This window comes from Eubalaena glacialis, chromosome 3, assembly GCF_028564815.1.
Source record: "Eubalaena glacialis isolate mEubGla1 chromosome 3, mEubGla1.1.hap2.+ XY, whole genome shotgun sequence".
Taxonomy (NCBI): Eukaryota; Metazoa; Chordata; class Mammalia; order Artiodactyla; family Balaenidae; genus Eubalaena; species Eubalaena glacialis.
In genome coordinates, this window is record NC_083718.1 from 35,687,320 (window position 1) to 35,709,959 (window position 22,640).

Below are 22,640 nucleotides of genomic sequence, written 5' to 3' on the forward strand. Positions count from 1 at the left end.
ACAGCTTCATGGGGCTGGGGGACAGAAGTTGAAGTCTAGAATCCACCAAGGGTGTGGGCCTTGGTAATGTTACCTCCCCCCATACCCCAACACACACACACACACACACACACACACACACACACACTTTGAGTTGGAATCCAAAAGTGCTGCATCATAGGTGTAAGTCATCTAGCTCTTGTACACTACAGCCCAGTTCCAAGTCATCTGGGTGACCCAGAAACATTTCAATTTCTGAAACTGAATTATAGTTATTCCAGACTCCTAGGTTTCCTCGGTTTGGAAGAAGCAAATAAATTGGGAGCAGGAAAGGAGAACTGAAGTAAACTGCTCAAGAACAGGCTGGTCTTTCACTGAATACACTGCCTCAGCACTCCAAGGCTAGGGGTGGGGAATCAGGATAAAGAGAGTTCTCCTGAAGCTCAGAAAGCCAGGGGTTAGAGTGCAGAGCAAAGAAAACTCTGTAGGGATGCAAAAGCTAGTGGCCATTTAAAAAAACAAAGTGATATATTCCCACAGTTCAAAAAGGTATCAGCTGGACTGTAAAGCACAAAGAAATTTCTGGAAACTCACTGGTACCTGCTGAAGGGAAGGCTCTGATTCTGCCTTCAAATCACTTGAAACCAGTGGTGAGCTGAATCAAACTAAAGCTACAACAAGCCCAGACCTACCTCAATTACATCTCAGATTAACTCAGTCCACCACTTTAATAGCCTGACAGAGGAAGGGGCATGCCCTTTTCTAAGTATATATTTTATTTATTTAAGGCTACTGTTCTTTTACACAAAACGTCTGGCATTTAAAAAGAATTATGAGCCTTTCAAAGAAGAAAAAATATGTGACACATCATCAGGAGACAAAATAGTCAATAGAAGCAGATCCAAAGATGGCCCAAGTGTTGGAATTATGAGATAGGAATTTTTAAATAACTATTTTAAGTATTTTAAAGGGTCTAGTGGAAAATGTGGAAATTATACATAAGCACATGGAGAATTTCAGCAGGGAGATAAAAACTATAGAAAAGAGCCCAAAGAAAATCCTAGAAATAATAAATATTATATCAGAGATGAAGAATTCATGTGATGGGCTTATCAGCAGACTGGAAACATTGGAAGAAACGAGCATGTGAATTTGAAGACAGGTCAATGGAAGTGGAACAGAATGGAACACAACAGAGTTCTGAAATAGACCCCCACACATATGGTCAAATAATGTCCCACATAGGATACAAAAAACACTAACCATGAAAGAAATTCTTCTTTTCTGAAGTTTTAATCAAAATGAAATATGACTTACTTAAAATTAAAGACTGCTATTCATCAAAAGACTCAAGATTATAAATAGACAAAACCACATACTGGTAGAAAACAGTTGTAATACACATGCCTGAAAATGGACTTTTGTCCATAGTATATTAAAAATTCCCGTAACTCAGTAATAAAACCAAACAATTCAATAAAAATATGGATGACAAACTCAGACACTTTACAAAAGAAGACATATAAATGGACAATAAACACATGAAAAAGTGCTCAGCATCATTAGTCAGCAAGGAAAAGCAAAACCACAATGAGATATCATTACACGCCCACCAGAATGTTTACAATTTGAAAAACTGAAAACAACATGTATTGGCAAGTATTTGGCATAATTGGAATGCTCATACATTGCTCTTAGATGTGTAACATGATACAACTACTTTGGGAAGCTGTTTGGTAGTTTCTTATGAAATTAAACATATATCTCCCCAATGACCCTGTAATTCCACATCTATGTATTTATCTAAATGTTGTGGACTAAATGTTTTGTGTCCCTCCCAAATTCATGTGTTGAAATCCTAGTCTCCAAATCATGGTATTAGGAAGTGGAGGCTTTGGGATATGATTGAGTCGTGAGGGTGGAAGATTTTTTGCAGAGAGCTGAAAACTACATAAAGTGAAATAGCTTATTTTTAAAAGATTCAAATATAAATTATAAAACTAAAAAAATAAAATAACTGAAAGTAAAACTCAAAAAAATAATTTAACAGCAGATTAGATGCAGCTGAAGAATTAGTGAGTTGTAAGATAGATCAGAAGAAAATATCCAGAATAAAGGATAGAGAGGCAAAAAAGCCGAGATAAAACAGAAGATAATGTAAGAGACATAGAGAACATAGTGAGTGAGAAGTTTTAACATATATATAAGTGGATATTTAGAGGGAAAAGAGAAAAGGAATGGGGGAAAATATATGAAGAGATAATGAATGTGAAACTTCCAAAAATAGTTGAAAGATATGATCCATAGATTCAAGAAGCCCAATAAATATCAAGAAGGGTAAATAAAAGGAATTTCACTATTAGATATATGTCAGAGTAAATTGCTGAAAAGCAAAAAGAAAGAAATAATCTTGAAATCATCCAAAGAAGTAAGAAATAGAATGGCAGTCATAGTCTCAACAGGAACATGGAAGCTAGAAGAACAATGGAATTATGTACTCAGTGTTCTAAAGAAAATAACTGCTAACATAGAATTCTATTCTCAGCAAAAATATGCTCAAGAATAAATATGAAATAAAGACATATTCAGATAAGGAGAAAATGAGAAGATATTTCACTGGCGTGTTTGTACTAAAGAAAATACTAATGGACATTTTTGAGACAGAAGGAGAATAATCCCAGATGGACACTCAGAGATTGTGAAAGGATTTAAAAGCAACAAAAAGTCTAAATTAATTGGTAAATCTAAACTAATATTGTATATATAAGACAACAACAACAATTTTTTGGGGTATAAAATATAGAGATAATTAAAATTCATTAAGTTGTGAAGGGGTTTAAGGGAGTTAAATTGTTATCCATACGTTACTGGGAAGAGGATAAAAGCACCAACTAACTTCAGGATGTAATATTGTAATTTCTAAGAATTATAAAAGAGCGTATAACTTCTAAACTAATGGAAGAAAAATGAAATAATACAAATGTTCAATCCAAAAGAAGGAAAAAAGGAACATAGAATATATGGGACAGAAAGAAAGCACATTGTAAAATGGTAAACATAAATCCACATACATATATAATTATATTACATGTAAGGGGTGTGTTGGACTATATTTTAAAATAACAATTTTCTGTTTATAAGTACATCTAAAACATAAGAATATAGTAAAACTGAAAGAAAAAGCATGGATCAGATATACTAGGCAAACACTAACCTCTCCAAAACTTGTGTCATTGTATTAACATCAAACAAAATAAACTTTAAAGTAAATATATTTCTAGAGATAAAGAAGAATGCTTCATAATGATAAACTGTTTAATTCACTGGGAATATATAGTAATTCTAAGTTTTTGTGTTTATCTTATTTATTCGTGGTCTCAAAATATATAAAGCCAAAATTGACTGAACTTGTGGTCAGTATACATACATATGTGCTCTCCACTGAGAGGGCCTAGAAGCAAGGATGTTCAAGAACATGATATGATGTGATGAGAATGGCACTTCACCTGTGTGTTCTACCTTCCCCAAGTCCATAGCCCCTGTCTAACTGAGGTAGGAGATATATAGGCCTCTGGGCAGAGCAGCTGGAGTTTGTCAAGCGGAGTAAAATTGGAGCTTTGTTTTCCCTGACACTCCAAGGACAAAGTTAATGGCAGGAGCTGAGCTCTGCTGGAGTAAAGAGATAAGATGACCACTCCTGAGGTCAAGGAGAACTCCCCGACTGTACAGGTGCAGAAACGTTCCTTGGGGATCAAAAAGGAGAGGGCGTCACCCCATAATAGGTGATGCCAAGCCTCCCACAGGCCTCTGTGCTGGAATCCATCTTGGCAAAAAGATATGCATGCATGTTGGGGAGTGTCTTAGAACAGGTTAGATGTGGGAAAAGAAATGAGATTATTGGCCAGAGGTAAACAAAGACCTGGAAGAACTGCCCTATATAAATGATTTAACCGCCTCTTTACTGTACTTCTCCTCATTAGGGAGAACACCCACATCCTTTCTCTCCGGGTGTGTATCTCTGCCTTTCTTCTGTCTTAAATAAACTGTTTCTCTGTGTGCTCTTCCACATGTTGTGCTGTATCTCTAATAATAAACTTTTTGCCTGTTTTTACAGTTTTTGCCTCCTTGTGAAATTCATTTTTCAAACTTGCCTCTAGCCTCTAGCCCCTGGTAGACTAGCAGTTAGGATTCCTGGTTTTTCACCCAGGCTAGCCAGGTTCAATTCCTGGGCAGGAAACTAAGATCTTGCTTCGAGCCACCACTCACTGCTGTCTCTCCAAGATCATAACCATGAGAAAAACATCAGACATACCCAAATTGAAGGACGTTCTAAAAAATACTTGGCCAGTACTCCTCAAAACTATTAAGGTCATCACACACAAAAAAGTCTGAGAAACTAAATATCATAAATCAGAGAAGGCTAAGGAGACAACTAAAACAGAAAAGTAACTTTAAGGAAAAATCAGACGTCCAAAAAAAGTACGGAATTTAGTTAATTTTTAAAAATACAGGACTTCCCTGGTGGCACAGTGGTTAAGAAGCCACCTGCCAGTGCAGGGGACATGGGTTTGAGCCCTGGTCCGGGAAGATCCCACATGCCGCGGAGCAGCTAAGCCCGTACACCACAACTACTGAGCCTGCGCTCTAGAGCCTGTGCACCACAACTACTGAAGCCTGCATGCCTAGAGTCCGTGTTCCACAAGAAGAGAAGCCACCACGGTGAGAAGCCTGAGTGCCGCAATGAAGAGTAGCCCCTGCTCGCCACAACTAGAGATAGCCCATGTGCAGCAATGAAGACCCAACGCAGCCAAAATAAATAAATAAGTAAACAAATAAATAAATAAAATTTTTAAAAAATTAAAAAATAAAAATAACTGAACTGCAAGGAAAAATAGGTTAACCTACAATCATAATTGAAAATTTAAACACACCCTCTTTTGGTAAAAGATTTAGGCAAACAAAAAAAATCAGAAAGAATTATAAAATACTGAAGAATGCAATTATCAAACTTGACCTAATTGACATATACAGGACATTACACCCAATAACAGAATGTACATTGTTTCAAACATCCACAAAGCATTTACAAAAATTAACTATACCCTGAGCCATAAAGCAAGGATTGAAATCACACAGAGAATGTTTCTAACCACAATGCAATTAAGCCAAGAATTACTAACAACAACAACAAAAGATAAGAAAATTCCATAATTTTAGAAAATAAGAACTACAATTCTAAAAAAAACTTTTGGAGCAAAGAAGAAATCATAACGGAAATTAGAAAATATTTTTAAGTGAGGCATAACAAAAAACTATACATCAAAACCTGTGAGGTCAGAGTTGCCCAGAACCTCAGGTGTGTGCTCAGGAGCTGCCAGCCCACTGGGAAAAAAAAAAGCAAAAACAAAAGCAAACCAAACTTGTGGGATGGAGCTAAACAAGGCTTAGAGGGGTATTAACAATGTATGTTTTATATAAGAAGGGCTGAAAATTAATGATCTTGTATCCAGCTCAAGAAGTTATAGAACAGTTAAATAAACCTAAAGTGGAAGAAACTAATAAAGAGCTGAAAATCATAAAATAGAAAACATAAATAAAGATAGTCAACAAGGCCAAAAGTTGGCTCTTTGTAAAGGTTAATAAAATTAATAAACCTCTGGCAAAACTAAGCAAGATTAAAAAGGGAAGTGACACAAAATAATACAAGTCAGCAGTGTAAAGGGCACATCATTACAGATCATAAAACCACTAAAAAGATAAGAAGATATTACATTTGAAAATTTAGGTGAAATGAGTAAATTCCTTGATAAAATACAACTTACCACAACTGACATAGAAAGAAATAAGAATGATGAATAGTTCTATAACTAACAGAAAAATTAAAATTCTGTAATGAAAAATTTTTCCTCAAAAAAGTACAAGTGGCTTAACAGGCAAACACTACCAAATGCCAAACTTTCTTAATTTCTCCCAAGGAAGAGAAAATGGGAAACTCATCCCAACTCATTTTATGAGGCTAGCATGATCTTGCTAGTATGACCTAGCAAGATACTATGAGAAAAGAAAATTACAAGAACACAGAAGCAAAAGTCCTAAAGAAACTACCAATAAATTCACCCTGCAACATGTGTTAAGAACCCTCCTGCCCAGGCTGGTATATTGCAGTGATGTGAACTCAGCTAAACAGTAGAAATTGATCAGTATAATGCACCACAGTTACAGAGTAGAGAGGAAACAAAAAGTATAATCATCTCAGTAGATTAGAAAATGCATTTGATAGAATTTAGTATCTATTATTTGAAAAAAAAGTTTTGACAAACTAGGAAAATAGGGAAACATCTTTAATCTCATAAGGGTGTTTACAAAACATCATTCTCAATAGTGAAATGCTGAAAGATTTAAGATTGTGAGCACAACCAGGATGCCCTATACGACCACTCTATTCCCACTGATTTTTAAAAATTAATAAATTTTATTTTTTAGAATAATTTTATTTTTTATTGAAGTATAGTTGATTTACAATATTACATTAGTTTCAGGTGTACAACAGTGATTCAATATTTTTATAGATTATACTCCATTTAAAGTTATTGTAAAAAATTTGCAATATTCCCTGTGCTGTACACAATATCCTTGTATCTTGTTTGTTTTATACATAGTAGTTTGAGAACAATTTTAGATTTATAGAAAAAGTAAGCTAACAGTACAAAAGAATCCTCATATCCCCTCTCCTGCCACAGTTTTCCCTATTATTAATATCTTGCATTTGCATGATACCTTTGTTATAATTAAAGATATATTACTATTGATAATATTGATTATATTGGTATATTACTATTAACTAAAGTACATAGTTTGTATTAATAGTTCAGTTCTATGGGTTTTGACAAATGTGTAATGTCATGTATCCACTGTTACAGTATTGTACAGAATAGTTTTGCCCCCTAAAACTCCTCTGTGCTTCACTTATTCATCCTTCCCCCTCTTCCTCCTGAATCCCTGGCAATCTTTTAACTGTCTCTATAGTTTTGCCTTTTCCAGAATGTCATATAATTGGAATTATACCGTATTTAGCATTTCAGACTGTTTTTAGGCTTATTTCATTTAGTAATATGAACTTAAGTTTCCTTCATGTCTTTTTGTAGCTTGATAGCGCAATTCTGTTTATCCCATTTTATGGATGTACACTGTACCACAGCTTATTGATTCACCTATTGAAGGACAACTTGACTGCTTCCAGTTTGGGGCAGTTATGAATAAAGCTGCTGTAAACATTCAGGTTTTTAACATCCAGGTGTTAAGTTTTCACCTTAATTGGGTAAATACCTAAGAGCATGATTGGTATGTTAAGCCTGTTTTCTTTGTAAGAAACTACCAAACTCTCTCCACAGTGACTGTACTGTTTTGCATTCTCACCAGCAATGAGAGTTTTTTAGCTCCGCAACCTCACCAGCATTTCATATTGTCAATTATTTTTTTGTTTATGTTGGTTTAGCCATTCTAATATGCATGTATTGTTATCTTTTTGGGGGAACCACTTCATATCTTTACTTTTATTATTTTTTCAAAAAATTTTATTTTATGTTGGAGTATAGTTGATTGACAATGGTGTGTTGGTTGTACAACAAAGTGATTCAGTTATACATAAACACGTCTCTATTCTTTTTCAAATTCTTTTCCCATTTAGGTTACTACAGAATACTGAGCAGTGTTCCCTGTGCTATACAGTAGGTCCTTGTTGGTTGTGTATTTTGAATATAGCAGTGTGTACCTGTCAATCCTAAACTCCCAATCTATCCCTCCTCCCCACCTCTCCCCCCTAGTAACCATAAGTTCTTCTCTATGTCTGTGAGTCTGTTTCTGTTTTGTAAACAAATTCATTTGTATCATTTTTTTAAGATTCCACATATGAGCAATATCATATGATATTTGTCTCTCTCTGTCTGACTTACTTCACTTAGTGTGATAATCTCTAGGTCCATCCATGTTGTTGCAAATGGCATTATTTCATTCTTTTTAATGGCTGAATAATATTTCATTGTACATGTGTACCACATCTTCTTTATCCATTCATCTGTTGATGGACATTTAGGTTGCTTCCATGTCTTGTCTATTGTAAACTGTGCTGCAATGAACACTGGGGTGCATGCATCCTTTTGAACCATGTTTATCTCCAGATATATGCACAGGACTGGGAATACTGGATCATATGGTAACTCTTTCTTTAGTTTTTTAAGGAGCTTCCATAATGTTTTCCATAGTGGCTGTACCAATTTACATTCCCGCCAACAGTGTAGGAGGGTCCTCTTTTCTCCACACCCTCTCCAGAACTTATTGTTTGTAGATTTTCTGACGATGGCCATTCTGACTGGTGTGAGGTGACATCGCATTGTAGTTTTGATTTGCATTTCGCTAATAATTAGTGATGTTGACCATCTTTTCATGTGTTTTACAGTCTGTTGGACTGTAAAATTTATGTAGGGCATCTTGGAAACAGTTGTAACAAGACGGAATTGGAACGAGCTTTAGGCTATTATGGAACACTCTGAAGTGTGTGGGTTGCTAAAAACCCTCCCGGCTTCCCTCTTGTTGAATGTGAAGATCCCCGAGTTGCAGCCAATGCTGTCCGAGAACTAGATGGGAGAACACCATGTGGCTCCCGAGTAAGAGTGGACCTGTCGAATGGGGAAAAGAGAAGTCGAAATTGTGACCACCTCCTTCTTGGGGTCGTCGCCCTCGAGATGATTATCAGAGGAGGAGTCCTCCACCTCGCCACACATCTCCAAGACAGAGAAGCTTCTCTGTCAGCCAGAGCAGGTCCCTTTCTAGATATAGGAGAAGAGAGAGATCACTGTCCCAGGAGAGAAATCACAAGCCGTCCCGATCTTTCTCTAGGTCTCCTAGCTGATCTAGGTCAAATGAAAGGAAATAGAAGACCACTTTGCAAGAGGAGTGGTGTACAGGCAATAACTTCATTTGACAGGAGTATGTACAGAAAATTCAAGTTTTGTTTGAGACTTCCGAAGCTTGGTGCACTTTTTAAATGTTTTAGCTGTTCACATTTGTTTGTCTCTTGGGACAGTGACACATAAAGGTGTCATTCTCTATGGTTTGAAATGGGTCATATGAGGCATGTAATATGAAGAATTGTTACCTTACAATGTTCCCTTAAGCAAAATTGAATTTGCTTTGAATTTTTGGTCTTGCCTAGACTGATAATAAAACTCTAACTCCTGCCCAGCTAAAGTGTGATGTTTACTATTATGGAAACAACACTGGCAAACATTGAAAAGGCTTTCGGTAGCTGGGATATGGTATGCAGCTGTAGTTAAGCAAGCAGTCTTTAAAAGGTGCTGTGAACACAAGCCAGCAGGTAAAAATGAAAGCTGCACCCTTACCCTAGATTAGAGGTTTAAAAATTCCACTAGTCTTCACACTGGACAAGAGGTTGTCCAGTGAGTTTAGAATCTAAGAAGTTTCAAGAAAGTTAGTTTACCTTTGATTTAGGTCATAAGTCCCCTGTGTGATTGCTGTACATGAATACATAGCTCTTTGTAATATTTTTTGGAAATTTGAGATTATCAAGATACCAATGTCCTGCCACATTAAGAGTATATTGTAGAGCTGAACTTTGAGTTACTGTGCACTTTTTTTTTTCATGCTGTCATTTGTAATATGTTTTGTGAGAATCCTTGGGATTAAAGTTTTGGTTCCAAAAGAAAAAAAGAAAAGAAAAGAATCCACCTGCCAATGCAGGGGACACAGGTTCAAGCCCTGGTCCAGGAAGATCCCACGTGCTGCAGATCAACTAAGCCCGTGGGCCACAACTACTGAGCCTGCGCTCTAGATCCTGGGAGCCAGAACTACTGAGCCCCCGTGCCACAACTACAGAAGCCCGCATGCAATGAAGACCCAACGCAGCAAAAAAAAAAAAAAAAAAAAGATGATACTGGCCAGGTGATCAAGGGTAGAATCGTTTGTCATAAGTCCCGTTGATGGTGTGTATCCTTGATGTGACCTGAGGAGAATGGCATTTTTATCTCTGTCTGGATCTTCCGCCCCAAACCCCACAACTCCAGACCAACCATAAGAAAACATCAGAAAACAAACAGACAAACAAATTGAGGGACAAAATACCTGACCAGTCCTCCTCAAAACTTTCAAGGTATCAAAACACAGGGACGTCTGAGAAATGTCACAGCCCAGAGGAGACTGGGACAGAAAAAGGATGTTAGGGGAAAACTAGGGAAATTCTAATAAAGTGTGGACTTTAGTTAATAACAATGTATCCATCTTGGTTCCTTAGTTGGATAAACATGTCGTACTAACGTACTAACGTGTTGGAAATAGGGGTACTGGGTCAGGGTCCATGGCACTCTGTACACTCTGTACAGATCTTTGCAACTTTTTTGTAACTCTAAGCTATTCTAAAATTAAGTGAGTACTAAACAGAGATAAGAATGTTATTTCCCTGATTTGAACATGCCTGAGTTTCTTTTCATGGTCACATTTTTGCTATCTGGATGTGTCTTGGAATCAGTAGCAAAGGAGAGTTGCCAGCCCCTGGGAAGATGTGGGTGGTTTGCAGGTGGCTTGCTCTGGAGCTGAAGACCATGGTGGGAAGTCTGCAGCCTCGGGCTGCACTTAGAACCATGGGAGGGGATGGGCCAGCTCAGTTAGGGATGGAACCTATAAATAAAACTTTTTTCTTTTCCATTATGGCTTATCACAGGATATTGAATATAGTTCCCTGTGCTAGACAGTAGGATGTTGTAGTTTATCCATCCTATATTTAATAGTTTGCATCTGCTAACCCCAAACTCCCAATCCAACCCTCCCTCACTCTTTCTCCCCCTTGGCAACCACAAGTCTGTTCTCTATGTCTGTGAGTCTGTTTTTGTTTCATAGACGAGTTCATTTGTGTCATATTGTAGATTTCACATATAAGTGAGACCATATGATATTTGTCTTTCTCTTCTGACTTACTTCACTTAGTATGATAATCTCTAGGTCCATCCACGTTGCTGCAAATAGCATTATTTCATTCTTTTTATGGCTGAATAATATTCCATTGTATATATGTACCACATCTTCTTTATCCATTCATACATCAGTGGACATTTAGGTAGCTTCCATGTCTTGGCTATTGTAAATAGTGCTGCAATGAACATTGGGGTGCATGTATCTTTTCTTTCTTTCTTTCTTTCTTTCTTTCTTTCTTTCTTTCTTTCTTTCTTTCTTTCTTTCTTTCTTTTTTCTTTCTTTCTTTCTTTCTTTCTTTCTTTCTTTCTTTCTTTCTTTCTTTCTTTCTTCCTTTCTTCCTTTCTTCCTTCCTTCCTTCCTTTCTTCCTTTCTTTCTTCCTTTCTTCCTTTCTTCCTTTCTTTCTTTTTCTTTCTTTCTTTCTTCTTTTTTTGTCACACGGCATGTGAGATCTTAGTTCCCTGACCAGAGATGGAACCCATGCCCCCTGCACTGGAAGTGCGGAGTCTTAACCACTGGATCACCAGGGAAATCCCAGGGGTGTATGTATAGTTTTGAATTAGAGTTTGCTCCGGATCTATGCCCAGGAGTGGAATTGCGGGACCCTATGGCAGCTGTATCTGTTCCTGCACGTCTCACATCAACCACCTGCACTCCAATCCTTGCTCTCAACGTCATCTTCGGGGAACCCAACCTGTGACAGGGACCTTGACAAGAAGAAATGGCTCAGGGAAAAGCTACCTGCACAGGGAGGAGATAGAGGCCATCGCCCCTGGGGTGCGGCGGGGAGAGTGGGCACAGAGATTTGTCATTTCACCCCCGATACTCATCTCAGCCCTCCTGGCTGCCCCACTCTAGGTCACCTCGGGATACAGAGGTGACCCGGTTAGAGTCCCTGCCTGTGCAGGAATCTGGGGGCACCAGCGGGTCTGAATAATATTAGTGCAGGGTCTCCCCCGCGGCACTGGGGTTATTCGGGGCTGGTCATCCTCTGCTGCGGGCCCCTCCTGGGCACTGTGTGGGGTTTAGCAGCATCCCTGGCCGCACCCATTTGATTCCAGGGACCCCTCCCCCCCCAGTTGTGACAACCACAGATTTTTCCCACACATCACGGAAGAACTGGGTGAGGCAGGGGCAGGATGGCCCTGGGCAAGGACAGCTGTGTTGAAGCAACCAGCCTGGCCCAGGGCAAGGTCTGCCCCAATCCCGTCAGCGCCTGCATTTAGAACTGCCCCTTTCCTCTCCCACCTCCCCTGCCCTGCAGTGGTCTCCGAGACATCATCCCCATGTAATAAATCACACCTTCTCAGTTTACTGTTTGCTGCCCTCGCTAGAACGTGAGCTCTTTGAGGACAGGGATGCTCTTATGTCCCCAGCACCTAGAAGAGTGTCTGCTGTGTAGTAGATGCTTCATAAATACTTGCTGAATAAAGGAGTTGAATAAAGGGATGAGTGGATGAATGAATGAAGGTTACAGTGGAAGGAGGGGGGAGATTCCCTGTCTGGCTCTCGGGGGTTGGGAGATCAAGTGAAAGATCCGTCCTAAATAGGCTGACCAGCCTTCTGGGGTTCCCCAGGACTGAGGGTTTCCCCAGAGTTCCAGCGCGCAAACCTGAGCGGTCCTGGGCAAACTGGGGGCGGGTGTTAGTCACCCTATCTAAACACAGTAACAATTCCAGCTGCAATAGCAATGGCCAATGACCTCTAGGTCTTATTGACCATGCACAGTTCTTTACCTGGCGGGGAAGGGTGGGCCGGGATTGGAATTCTTGTGATCCAGGGTGGGTGAGGGCACACCCCGGGCTTGTGTAGGGGAGTCCAGGAAGGTTCTGGAGGAAGTGACAGTGACACAGGAGGGAGGGAGGAGTCTAAGGAAAAACGTCCCACATGACAACGTGTGCCAATGGCCCTGGGCCCAAGGTCACACCTGACCAGGGCTTGCTTTTTTTTTTTTTTCTAATTTACTTTTTCCCACATGGATATGCAATTGTCCTAATGCCATTTATTGAAAACTCCTTAATTTCCCCACTTTCTGTCATATCAAGTTCTCATATATCTGTTTCTGGACCTTTATTCTATACCATAGAGCTATACGTCCCATCCTTGCACCACTAGGGCTGTTTCATCACTATAACTTTATTTTTTATTCATTTATTTTTTTTGGCCGTGCCGTGCGGCATGTGGGATCTTATTTCCCTGACCAGGGATCGAACCCCCGCCCCCTGCAGTGGAAGCTCGGAGTCTTAATCACTGGACCTCCAGGGAAGTCCCCAGGGCTTGCTTTGACATCCATCTAATGGTGGCAGGTGGGCACGGGGAGCAGCTGTCTGTGAGCCATCCTGTGTAGAAATGCAGGGTGGAGGGGAGGACAGATGGAGCGGGAGGGGAAGAAGCGGAGGAGGGAGGGAGGGAGGGAGGGCGGGAGAGAGACAGACAGAGCATGAAAGCTGAAAATAGCTCCTAGTGCCGGGAGCCTTGGAGCTGGAGCCTGGGAGCCAGGGTGACTGGCTCTCCTCCCTGGTGTGTGTGTGTGTGTGTGGGGGTGGCTCTGGGCTTCTCAGGCTGGGAATGGGGTGCACAGAGCAGGGACAGAGCAGGGACCCTTCTCTCTGGGACCTCGTGGGCCATCCTCAGCTCACAAAGCTGAGCCACTCCTGGCCCTACGAGTGGGGGGCTTATCCTCCCTGTTCCCTGGATCATAGCCCCTCACACACAACTTCCCCGTGTGTGTTCCCAGCAACTAAGAGAATCTGTTTTTAAAAGATTTGGGGGAGGGGGGTAAACATACAAACAAGAGCAGAATGGATACTTTTTCAGAATGTGAATGGCTCTGTGTAAGCCCACCCCCAGGGTAACCACAGTCCTGGCCTCTAACACCCTTGACGAGTCAGCCTTGGTCTGGGCTTGCAGACCCACGGAAGCTCCCTCATCCCCTCCTTCAGATCCCATCTCTCCCTTGGCGTCTTTGTGAGAAGCACCCAGGGAAGTGGGACTGCTAGGCTGTACTGCTGCTAGAACTCCACCTGGGCTCCACCAGGCTCCAGCCCCCCGCCCTGTGCACCTCTCTGACCCTGAGGCACCTCAACTGGTAGGAGTCGCATCATCTTGCCTCCTGGGACTTGTGACACTTAAGGGAGACACAGAAAGGACAAGCCTTTGGCTCCCTGGCTGGCAAAGAGCAGGTGCTCAATTGTCATAAGTGTCCGTATCAGTGAGGGTTCTCCAGACAAACAGAATCCATAGGGTGTGTGTGTGTATATACACACAATCGTACATATGTACACGCATACAAAAATATACAGCTGTGTATATATGCAGTATGCATACACACATATACACATATAGTATATACAATACACACATACATACACACATATAAAATGCATAGTTTGTATATATACAGTATGTACACATACGTATAACATATGCAATATACACACCTAGGTACATATAGATCATACATATATACACACATACAAAGATATTTAGGTGTGTATATAGACAGTATACATACATACACATATAATATATGCAATACATACACGTACATACATATAGACACACATATACACCTACATATAAAAGCATATAGCATAAAAATATATATGTACTGTATATATAAATTCATCGTATATATACATACATATATCATATATATAAGATATATACACATACATATATACAATGTATACACACACATACACACCTATATGTAAATATGCGCATGTACATACACATATAAATACATACGCAAGTGTGTATATAATAGTATATACATATATACATATAATACCTAGAAACATATACACATACAGGTATACAACATATATACACACCTATATATAAATATACACTGTATACATACATACATACAGTGTACATATACTGTATATATACACACACCCATATATCAATATATGGGTGTGTGTATATATACAGCATGTTCACATTTGTAATATGTATACTATATATATACACATACATACATGTATACAATATATACACACAAATATATAGGCTTGTATGTATACTGTATATAGTACTTACACATATACTACAAACGCACGCACATATAAACATATGTGTATACATATATATAGTATGTATACACACATATACAAATTAATAGGCTTGTATATATTCAGTATTTTTACATATATAGTTTTGTTTTAAGGAGTTGACTCATGTGACCGTGAGGCAGGCAAGTCAGGGCAGGACTCTGGGCTGGAGACACAGGGAAGAGCTGATGTCCCAAGGCCATTGGAGGAACAGTTCCCTCTTTCTACGGAACCTCATTTTTCTCTCCAGTCCTTCAACTGATGGACGAGGCCCACCCACGCCGCGGCATTGACAATCTCCTTTAGGCAAAGTGGACCAATTTCAGTGTTCATCTCTTCTGAAAAATACCTTCCTGGCCACATCTGGAATAATGTTTGTGGTTGCCGGGGCCCCACGCAGTGCGCACATGAGATTAACCATCCCCGTGGCGATGATGACACTTTATTTTCTCCCTTGACCATTGTCACTACTATTCCAATTAAAATGGCAGCGCCATGAGGGCAGGGCATTTCCTTTTTTCCCAGTACTGAGCGTCCAGGGTCTGGTGCCTAGCATAGGCTAAATACACGGCATTTTTGTGAACAGAAGCCGGGATTCCGGCTGTCATACTTAATGAGGAATTATAGTCTTATTATTTGGGGGGGGGGGGGGCGGTGTCACAGTACGTCAAGGGCGGGAGTCGAACCCGCCACCCCAGACCCCAAGGGGTCTCCCCGGGTCCCCACTTCGGGCCGGTGGGAGTGGCCGGGGGCAGCCGAAGACGTTCGTGCGTGCGTGCACGCGTGCGTGAGAGCGGGCGAGTGCACGGGGCGAGCGGCGCGCGCGCCGCGAGTGAGTCGTTCAGCCCGGCCCCGGCTCATTGTGCCCGCCTCACGCCGGCCCGAGTTGGCGGCAGCGCTGGAGGTCCTGGGCCTGTGAGCACAAAGAGGGAGCCGGGGGCCGGACGGGAGCGCGGCGGCGGCGGTTGAGGCCCAGGCCAGGCCCCCTCTCCTCAGCCTCCCGCCCGCCCGCCTGCCCCGCCCCCGCTGGCGGCGCCCCGCCCCTCCCCTAACCGCCAGACAAGCCTGGTGCGGGGTCGGCGCGCAAAGACATGGGGGAGAAGTTGGAGCTGAGGCTGGAGTCGCCCGTGGGGGCCGAGCCCGCTGTCTACCCGTGGCCGCTGCCGGTCTACGTGAGTGCCGCCCGTCCCCTGTTCCCGGACCCCCGCCCCTCTTGCCCCACGGCGCGCGCTGAGCCCACCGAGAAACGGAGCGACTCGAGTCGCCAGACCCTCTTTGGAGCCCCCTTTCCCGCCCCGCCGTGGTTCTCCGCGGCCGTTTCCAGCCCCCGCGCGCAGGGCGGGCAGAGGGGAGCCGGGGCCGGCCGGGGGCGCAGACTCGGCCGCGGGGACCCCGCGCTTCCGAGGGGCGCCCGAGCCGGGCTGCCGTTGGCTCTGTAGGGCTGGGGACCCCGGTCCCCCTGGGCCTGGACTGCCGGCGGGCTTGCCCTTCCGTACTTTATGATCTGACATGTAGGGTTTCTTTTTCCTGGTAGTTTATTCTTAGCTCTGTCAATGTGCTTAGCTTTTTTATTTTTGAGGACACCCTTTCCTCCCTCTCTCCAGTTTTTTGTGTTTTTGTTTTGTTTTGTTTTAGTTAGGCATGTTGTTCCTCTGATCTTGAGTGGGTGGGCTGGCTGGACCCTTGGAGAGGAGGCGTTGTCTCCCCTAATTTGAGTGGGTGGGCTGGCAGGCCCCTTGGAACGGAGGCATTGTGTCCCGTAATTTTAGTGGGTGGGCTGGCTGGACCCTTGGAGAGGAGGCATCCTGTCCCCTGGTCTTGAGTGGCCTTTGGAAAATGACACGCCGAACGGAAATTTACACAGGCGTCCGGTGATTCCAGAAATGCAGGGTGTCCGGAAAGGTGGGCGCCCGGCCTCTCGTCCCCCGTGGCGGCGTGGTGCGTGTGTTCTTGTCTCAGGGTTTACGCTTGGGCCCCGCAGCCCACCTTCGGGAGGGAAAGCGCAGCGGGCGCCTTGGGCCGGCGCCTTTGGGGCGCCCTTTCGTGTGCTCGGCTTGCGGGGGACCGGCCTCCAGGGGACCCGGCGGGGAAGCCCGCGCGACCCGCTCCTCACGCGGGCTCCGTGTGTGTCAGTTTGTGGAAACTGTGTCGCGGCCGGGGGCGGGGTCGGGACGCTGGGACCACCTGGGAGCCGTTGTTGACTCCGGTCCCCGGTTCTCCGCAGTTCTCCGAGGTCGGAGGGTTTCCAGCCCGCCACTGCACACTGGCGCTTTCTATTTTTGCTCTTCCTGTGCCCGGAGGCGCGGCTGAGCCTGGGCTCTGGCTTTTCCGGTTGGGTAACTCTGGGTGGCCCGGGTGGGCGGCCTGAGCAGTGGGCAGGGCGGTGAGACATCCCAGGGGAGGGAAACAAAGTGGGGAGAACCTTCAGAACTCCAGCTGATCCACTTGCCTCGCCTCCCCACCCCTCTTACTGCACTTGTCATGTACGGGTTGGCTGGCCGGCGCATTTTTCAAAATGTAATAATTTGTTTAACCTTAGTAGCCGTGAAGCATAGTTCACTTGTAGTGCACAGTTGTAGGAGTTTTGACAGATGATCGCCGTCAGATGGCAGAGCAATCCCGTCATCCCATTTGCTGCCCTTTGGCGCCAGCGCGCCTCTAGCCTCTTGGCCACTAATCTCCTCTCTGTCCCTAAGGCTTTGGCTTTTCCAGAAAGTCAGATAAACGGAACAACAACATGTAGCTTTTTGATTCTGGCTGCTTTGGCTCAGCAAAACCTATGCGAGATTCATCCCTGGTTTGTTTTTTGTTGTTGTTGTTGTTTTAAATATTTATTTATTTATTTATTTATTTACTTGGCTGTGCCGGGTCTTAGTTGCGGCACATGGGATCTTCATTGCCACGTGCAGTATGTTTTAGTTGCGGCGTGCGGGATCTAGTTCCCTGAGCAGGAGTGGACCCCGGGCCCCCTGCATTTGGAGCGCGGAGTCTTAGCCACTGGACCACCAGGGAAGCCCATCATCCCTGTTGTTGCGGGTATGAGAAGTCACTCCTTTTTCTTGCTGTGTTGTATTCCATTTTCCGTTTGTCCATTCGCCTGCGGGTGGCAGGACTTGTGGGATGTTTCCAGTTTTGAGGGGATCAGGAATAAAGCTGCTGTAAACATCTCAGGGCAGGTTTCCATGTGAACTTGGGTTTTTACCTGACTTGAGAAAATACTCAGGAGTGGGACTGGAGTCTGTGCTAAGTGTATGTTTAACAACCCTTCTGCATCTTAGAAATTGGTATTTTTGAGTATTGGAAGAGTTTAGAAATCCACTGTGACCCAGCACCCAGGCACTTGAAACGAAGTTGAAAGTTCATCTGGAGATGGTCACGTTGTCCCCATCACTGTCTTTTATTCGAGGCAGAGCAAGACCACAGATTTGTAACCCTTGTAAGGGAGGCCTCGTGTGCCCAGGCCCTGGCAGGACCTGGCTTTCTAGTGGTGGGCGGTTCTGAAGTGGAGAGCGTCTTTCCCTTGCTGACCGGACCTCGCTTGGCAGGGTGCGGGGTGTGCTGCCTGCCTGGCCGGGCACTCTTTCTGCCGGTCAGCAGCCGTTCCTGGTGTGTCTGTCCTACTACCAGGCAGGCGGTCAGGGGCCCTAGTGAAGTGCTCAGCGAGCCGCAGCCTTCCTAAAGCTTTGCGAGTAACGTCTGTTACCCTCCCATTTCCCTGCTGAGGAATTTTGCTTTCTCATGGGAAGTGAGGGGGCAGTACTTTATAAGAGTTCATATTTTGTGATGACTCGATGCTGAATACATTAAGAAAATGGGCTCCTTCCAGAAGCTTAACTTCTGAGAAGGTCAGATTACTCATGTGACCGCACGTTTGAAATGAGTGAGCTTGTTTGTTCATTGATTCATTCATTCTGCAAGCACCTCCTGGATATTTACAGTGAGTGTTCCAGGGGGCGCTGAGGACAGTAGACAGTATTCTTTTTTTTTTTTTTTTTGATTTTTGAATTTTATTTATTTTTTTATACAGCACGTTCTTATTAGTCATCAATTTTATACACATCAGTGTATACATATCAATCCGAATTGCCCAATTCAGCACACCACCATCCCCACTCCCCCGTGGCTTTCCTCCCTTGGTGTCCATACATTTGTTCTCTCCATCTGTGTCTCAGCTTCTGCCTGGCAAACCGGTTCATCTGTACCATTTTTCTAGGTTCCACATATATGCGTTAATATACGATATTTGTTTTTCTCTTTCTGACTTACTTCACTCTGTATGACAGTCTCTAGATCCATCCACGTCTCAACAAATGACTCAGTTTCGTTCCTTTTTATGGCTGAGTAATATTCCATTGTATATATGTACCACAACTTCTTTATCCATTCGTCTGTTGATGGGCATTTAGGTTGCTTCCATGACCTGGCTATTGTAAATAGTGCTGCAGTGAACATTGGGGTGCATGTGTCTTTTTGAATTATGGTTTTCTCTGGGTATATGCCCAGTAGTGGGATTGCTGGATCATATGGTAATTCTATTTTTAGTTTTTTAAGGAACCTCCATACTGTTCTCCATAGTGGCTGTATCAATTTACATTCCCACCAACAGTGCAAGAGTGTTGCCTTTTCTCCACACCCTCCCCAGCATTTGTTGTTTGTAGATTTGCTGATGATGCCCATTCTAACTGGTGTGAGGTGATACCTCATTGTAGTTTTGATTTGCATTTCTCTAATAATTAGTGATGTTGAGCAGCTTTTCACGTGCTTCTTGGCCATCTGTATGTCTTCTTTGGAGAAATGTCTATGTAGGTCTTCTGCCCATTTTTGGATTGGGTTGTTTGTTTCTTTAATATTGAGCTGCATGAGCTGTTTATCTATTTTGGAGATTAATCCTTTGTCCGTTGATTGGTTTGCAAATATTTTCTCCCATTCTGAGGGTGACAGTATTCTTATTCTCAAGAAACTTATGAACTAAGGACGGTAGGTGATCTATAAACACAGAAGTTCAGCTGAGGTGTAGTTCCCCGTATATGGGATCAGCTGAGGTCCCAGAGGGTGGGGCTGCCAGATTTGCCCTGGGGGAGGTGTGGGTGGCTTCTCTGAGGAGGGAACACCCGCAGGATGAAGTGCAAACAGCCACAACCGCCTGTACGCGGAAATGTCCAGCCTTCAAAATGGACTTTTGCGCAATTGACAAATAGGAGGGCGGGCTGCAGGGCAAGTTTTGTTCCTTCCATGACTGAGAGTTCCCAGATATCCACTTATAGCTCACGGTGACATTTCTAAAGCAGGATGGCCCTTCTTTTGGTGGGAAAACCGGGTCTCAGCTCAGGAGGAAGCAGGTGGAATCTTCCGCTGCCTGATGGCAAGGCAGGAGCCAGCGAGGGCGTGCAGTGGTCCTTCCCCTCCGTGACTCACTGAGGCTGTGGGCGTGGAGCGGCCCCAGCGTGACTGTCCCCTCCTGCTTCTGGCTTCCTCCTGAGAGCCCACGAGTCTCTGATGAATGCCCGCTGAGCAGTCACGCCCTTCACTCGACTGTGAGTAGTGTCTGAAGTGGGCGGCCGAGTGAGCCATCCCTCCCTGTGACTCAGAAAATATTTTCTGATCTGACCTCTGCTGGTGTGAGTCCTGCCTAATCTGAGCTCAGGTGGAAGGCAGGTTAACCCTTTGACGACTTTCCGTGGGTGAAGTAGCCTCTTTAAAGAGGAAGGGATCACCGGAAAAGCCTGGTATTCTGTACGTACGTGGCTGTTAGCTTTCGTACTTTGGTCCCTAACATCCAAATGCCGCCTGTATGCTCTGTTCCTGGTGGGAGGAGCCAGAGGCAGCCGGCCCTTTGGATATTCACTAGGCAGGAGGCGGCAGAGCTGCAGGGGACCCGCCCCCAGTCTACCTCTAGGAGCTGCATCCTTTTTTCCTTAATTAAGTTAAACTTTTTATTCTGAGATGATCATAGATTCTTGCACAGCCGTCAGAAATAAGTCGGACACATCCCACGTTCTCTTTACTCAGTTTCTCCCGATGGTGGCATCTTACAAAGCTACGCACCGATGTAATGATTTCATTGGCATTGGTACAATCAAGATACAGAGTGTTTGGTGTCCCTTTTGAATTCGGGGACCTGTAGGGTGCGACTGGCTGTGTCTGCGCATCCCTGGGTCCCGGGCCCGGCGCACGTCTCCCAGGAAACCCCTCTCCTCCCTCTTTCTTTCTGCCGTGTCCTCGTCTCGTGGTCCTGGCGCTCTTCCCCAGTGCGTGCGCCTTGTCTCCCTGGCTGTGGGATGACAGTCCTGTTTCCTTCTTCCCACTCAGGGTGCTGCCTGGAGGCCTCTTTGGCATCTTCTCTGTCCCTTCAGGCTGTCCCTGCCGTTCCCACCAGCTGGGTCTCCTGCCGAGGCTGTTCACAGAGGATGTGCCGGGTGTCTGTCCGCGGTCCTCCGCAGCTCATGCGTGGCTCTGTAGTGCCTCCCTCACCACCCGCCTTTCTCTTCCTTCCCGGACTCTCTCTCCCCACCCACGGCTGCTGTCGCGGTGCCTAGCCCGGGGCTCTGTTCCTCGGCGCCCCCGTGTGGGACCGGGCCCTCTTCCTGTCCACGGCGCCTGGCAGGGCTGCCGAGTCACAGGTTCCCGTGAGCTGCAGTTGGGAGGTCGGAGGCTGTGTGCTTCACTGAGTATTGACCTTGGATGACGATGCCTCCTCATCTCTGAGGGGCTTCCGTTTGAATCCCCTCAGTTAGTCATGGGGTGCGCGGCCGATGCCCGGAAAGCGCGTCAGACTCACACCAGGTGCACGGGTAGCCGGTGTGTGAGAGAGGTTACCTCTGAGAACGCTGGTCCTTTGAAAACCTGACGCGTTTTTTCCCGGGTGGGGAAGGGGTTTTGCAGGCTGTGTGCTGGGGGGTGGGGGGCCGCCACGGGGTGGTGCCCACGGGGACGGCGGGAGTCGTGGGGCTCGGGGCGGGGAGCTCTCGGGAAGGATTTCCACATCTCGTGGTGGTGGTGGCTCACGTTTCCCCTGGTGTGCAGGTGGCTCCCTGGCGTCTGCTCTGTGCTCACCCTGCGCGCTGAGTGAGGCTCCCACCGGGGAGCAGGTGCTGGGGCCGCAGGACACGCTGGGCCCACACCTGGTCTGGGACAGACACCAGGTGAAGGGGCGGGACAAGGGGAGGAGGAGCCGCGCTGAGTCTTGTGGGTTTTGTGTCTTTTTAAATAACAGCTTTGTCGAGATCGCATTCACACACCAGAGAACTCAGCCATATGAAGTGTACAATTTAATGGCTTTTACTATATTCACAGAGCTGTGCAGCCATCACCTCTAATTCCAGAACATTCCATCAGCGCAAAGGGCCCGCAGTCCCCTGCCCCAGCCCCTGACACTAGGAACCCCCTCTCTGTGTCTGTGGATCTGCCTGTTCTGGACGTTTCCCATCAGTGGACTCACACACTGTGTGTCCTTCTGTGTCTGGCTTCTCTCACTGAGCATCATGTTCTCAGGGTCCGTCCACGTTGTTGTGCGTGGCAGGGCTTCACCCCTTTGCGTGGCTGAGTGATGCTCCCGTGCGTGTGGCCCAGGTCGTGGGGTCTCGAGGCCCCTGGAGAGGCGTTCGTTTGGTTTGGTCCTGGGG

At 44.6% G+C, this 22,640-nt stretch overlaps 1 protein-coding gene across 1 annotated transcript in view; it reads left to right on the top strand.

Annotated features, from left to right (window-relative positions):
- Positions 1–12,099: 12,099 nt before the first annotated feature.
- The window catches only part of LOC133086959 (uncharacterized), a 32,505-nt gene continuing 21,964 nt past the window's right edge, over positions 12,100–22,640 (top strand). The window contains exons 1-3 of the mRNA XM_061183724.1: positions 12,100–12,153; positions 15,682–15,850; positions 15,948–16,190. Of these exons, the coding sequence (XP_061039707.1) occupies positions 12,100–12,153; positions 15,682–15,850; positions 15,948–16,190 (466 nt within the window). The remainder of the gene's footprint in view (positions 12,154–15,681; positions 15,851–15,947; positions 16,191–22,640) is intronic.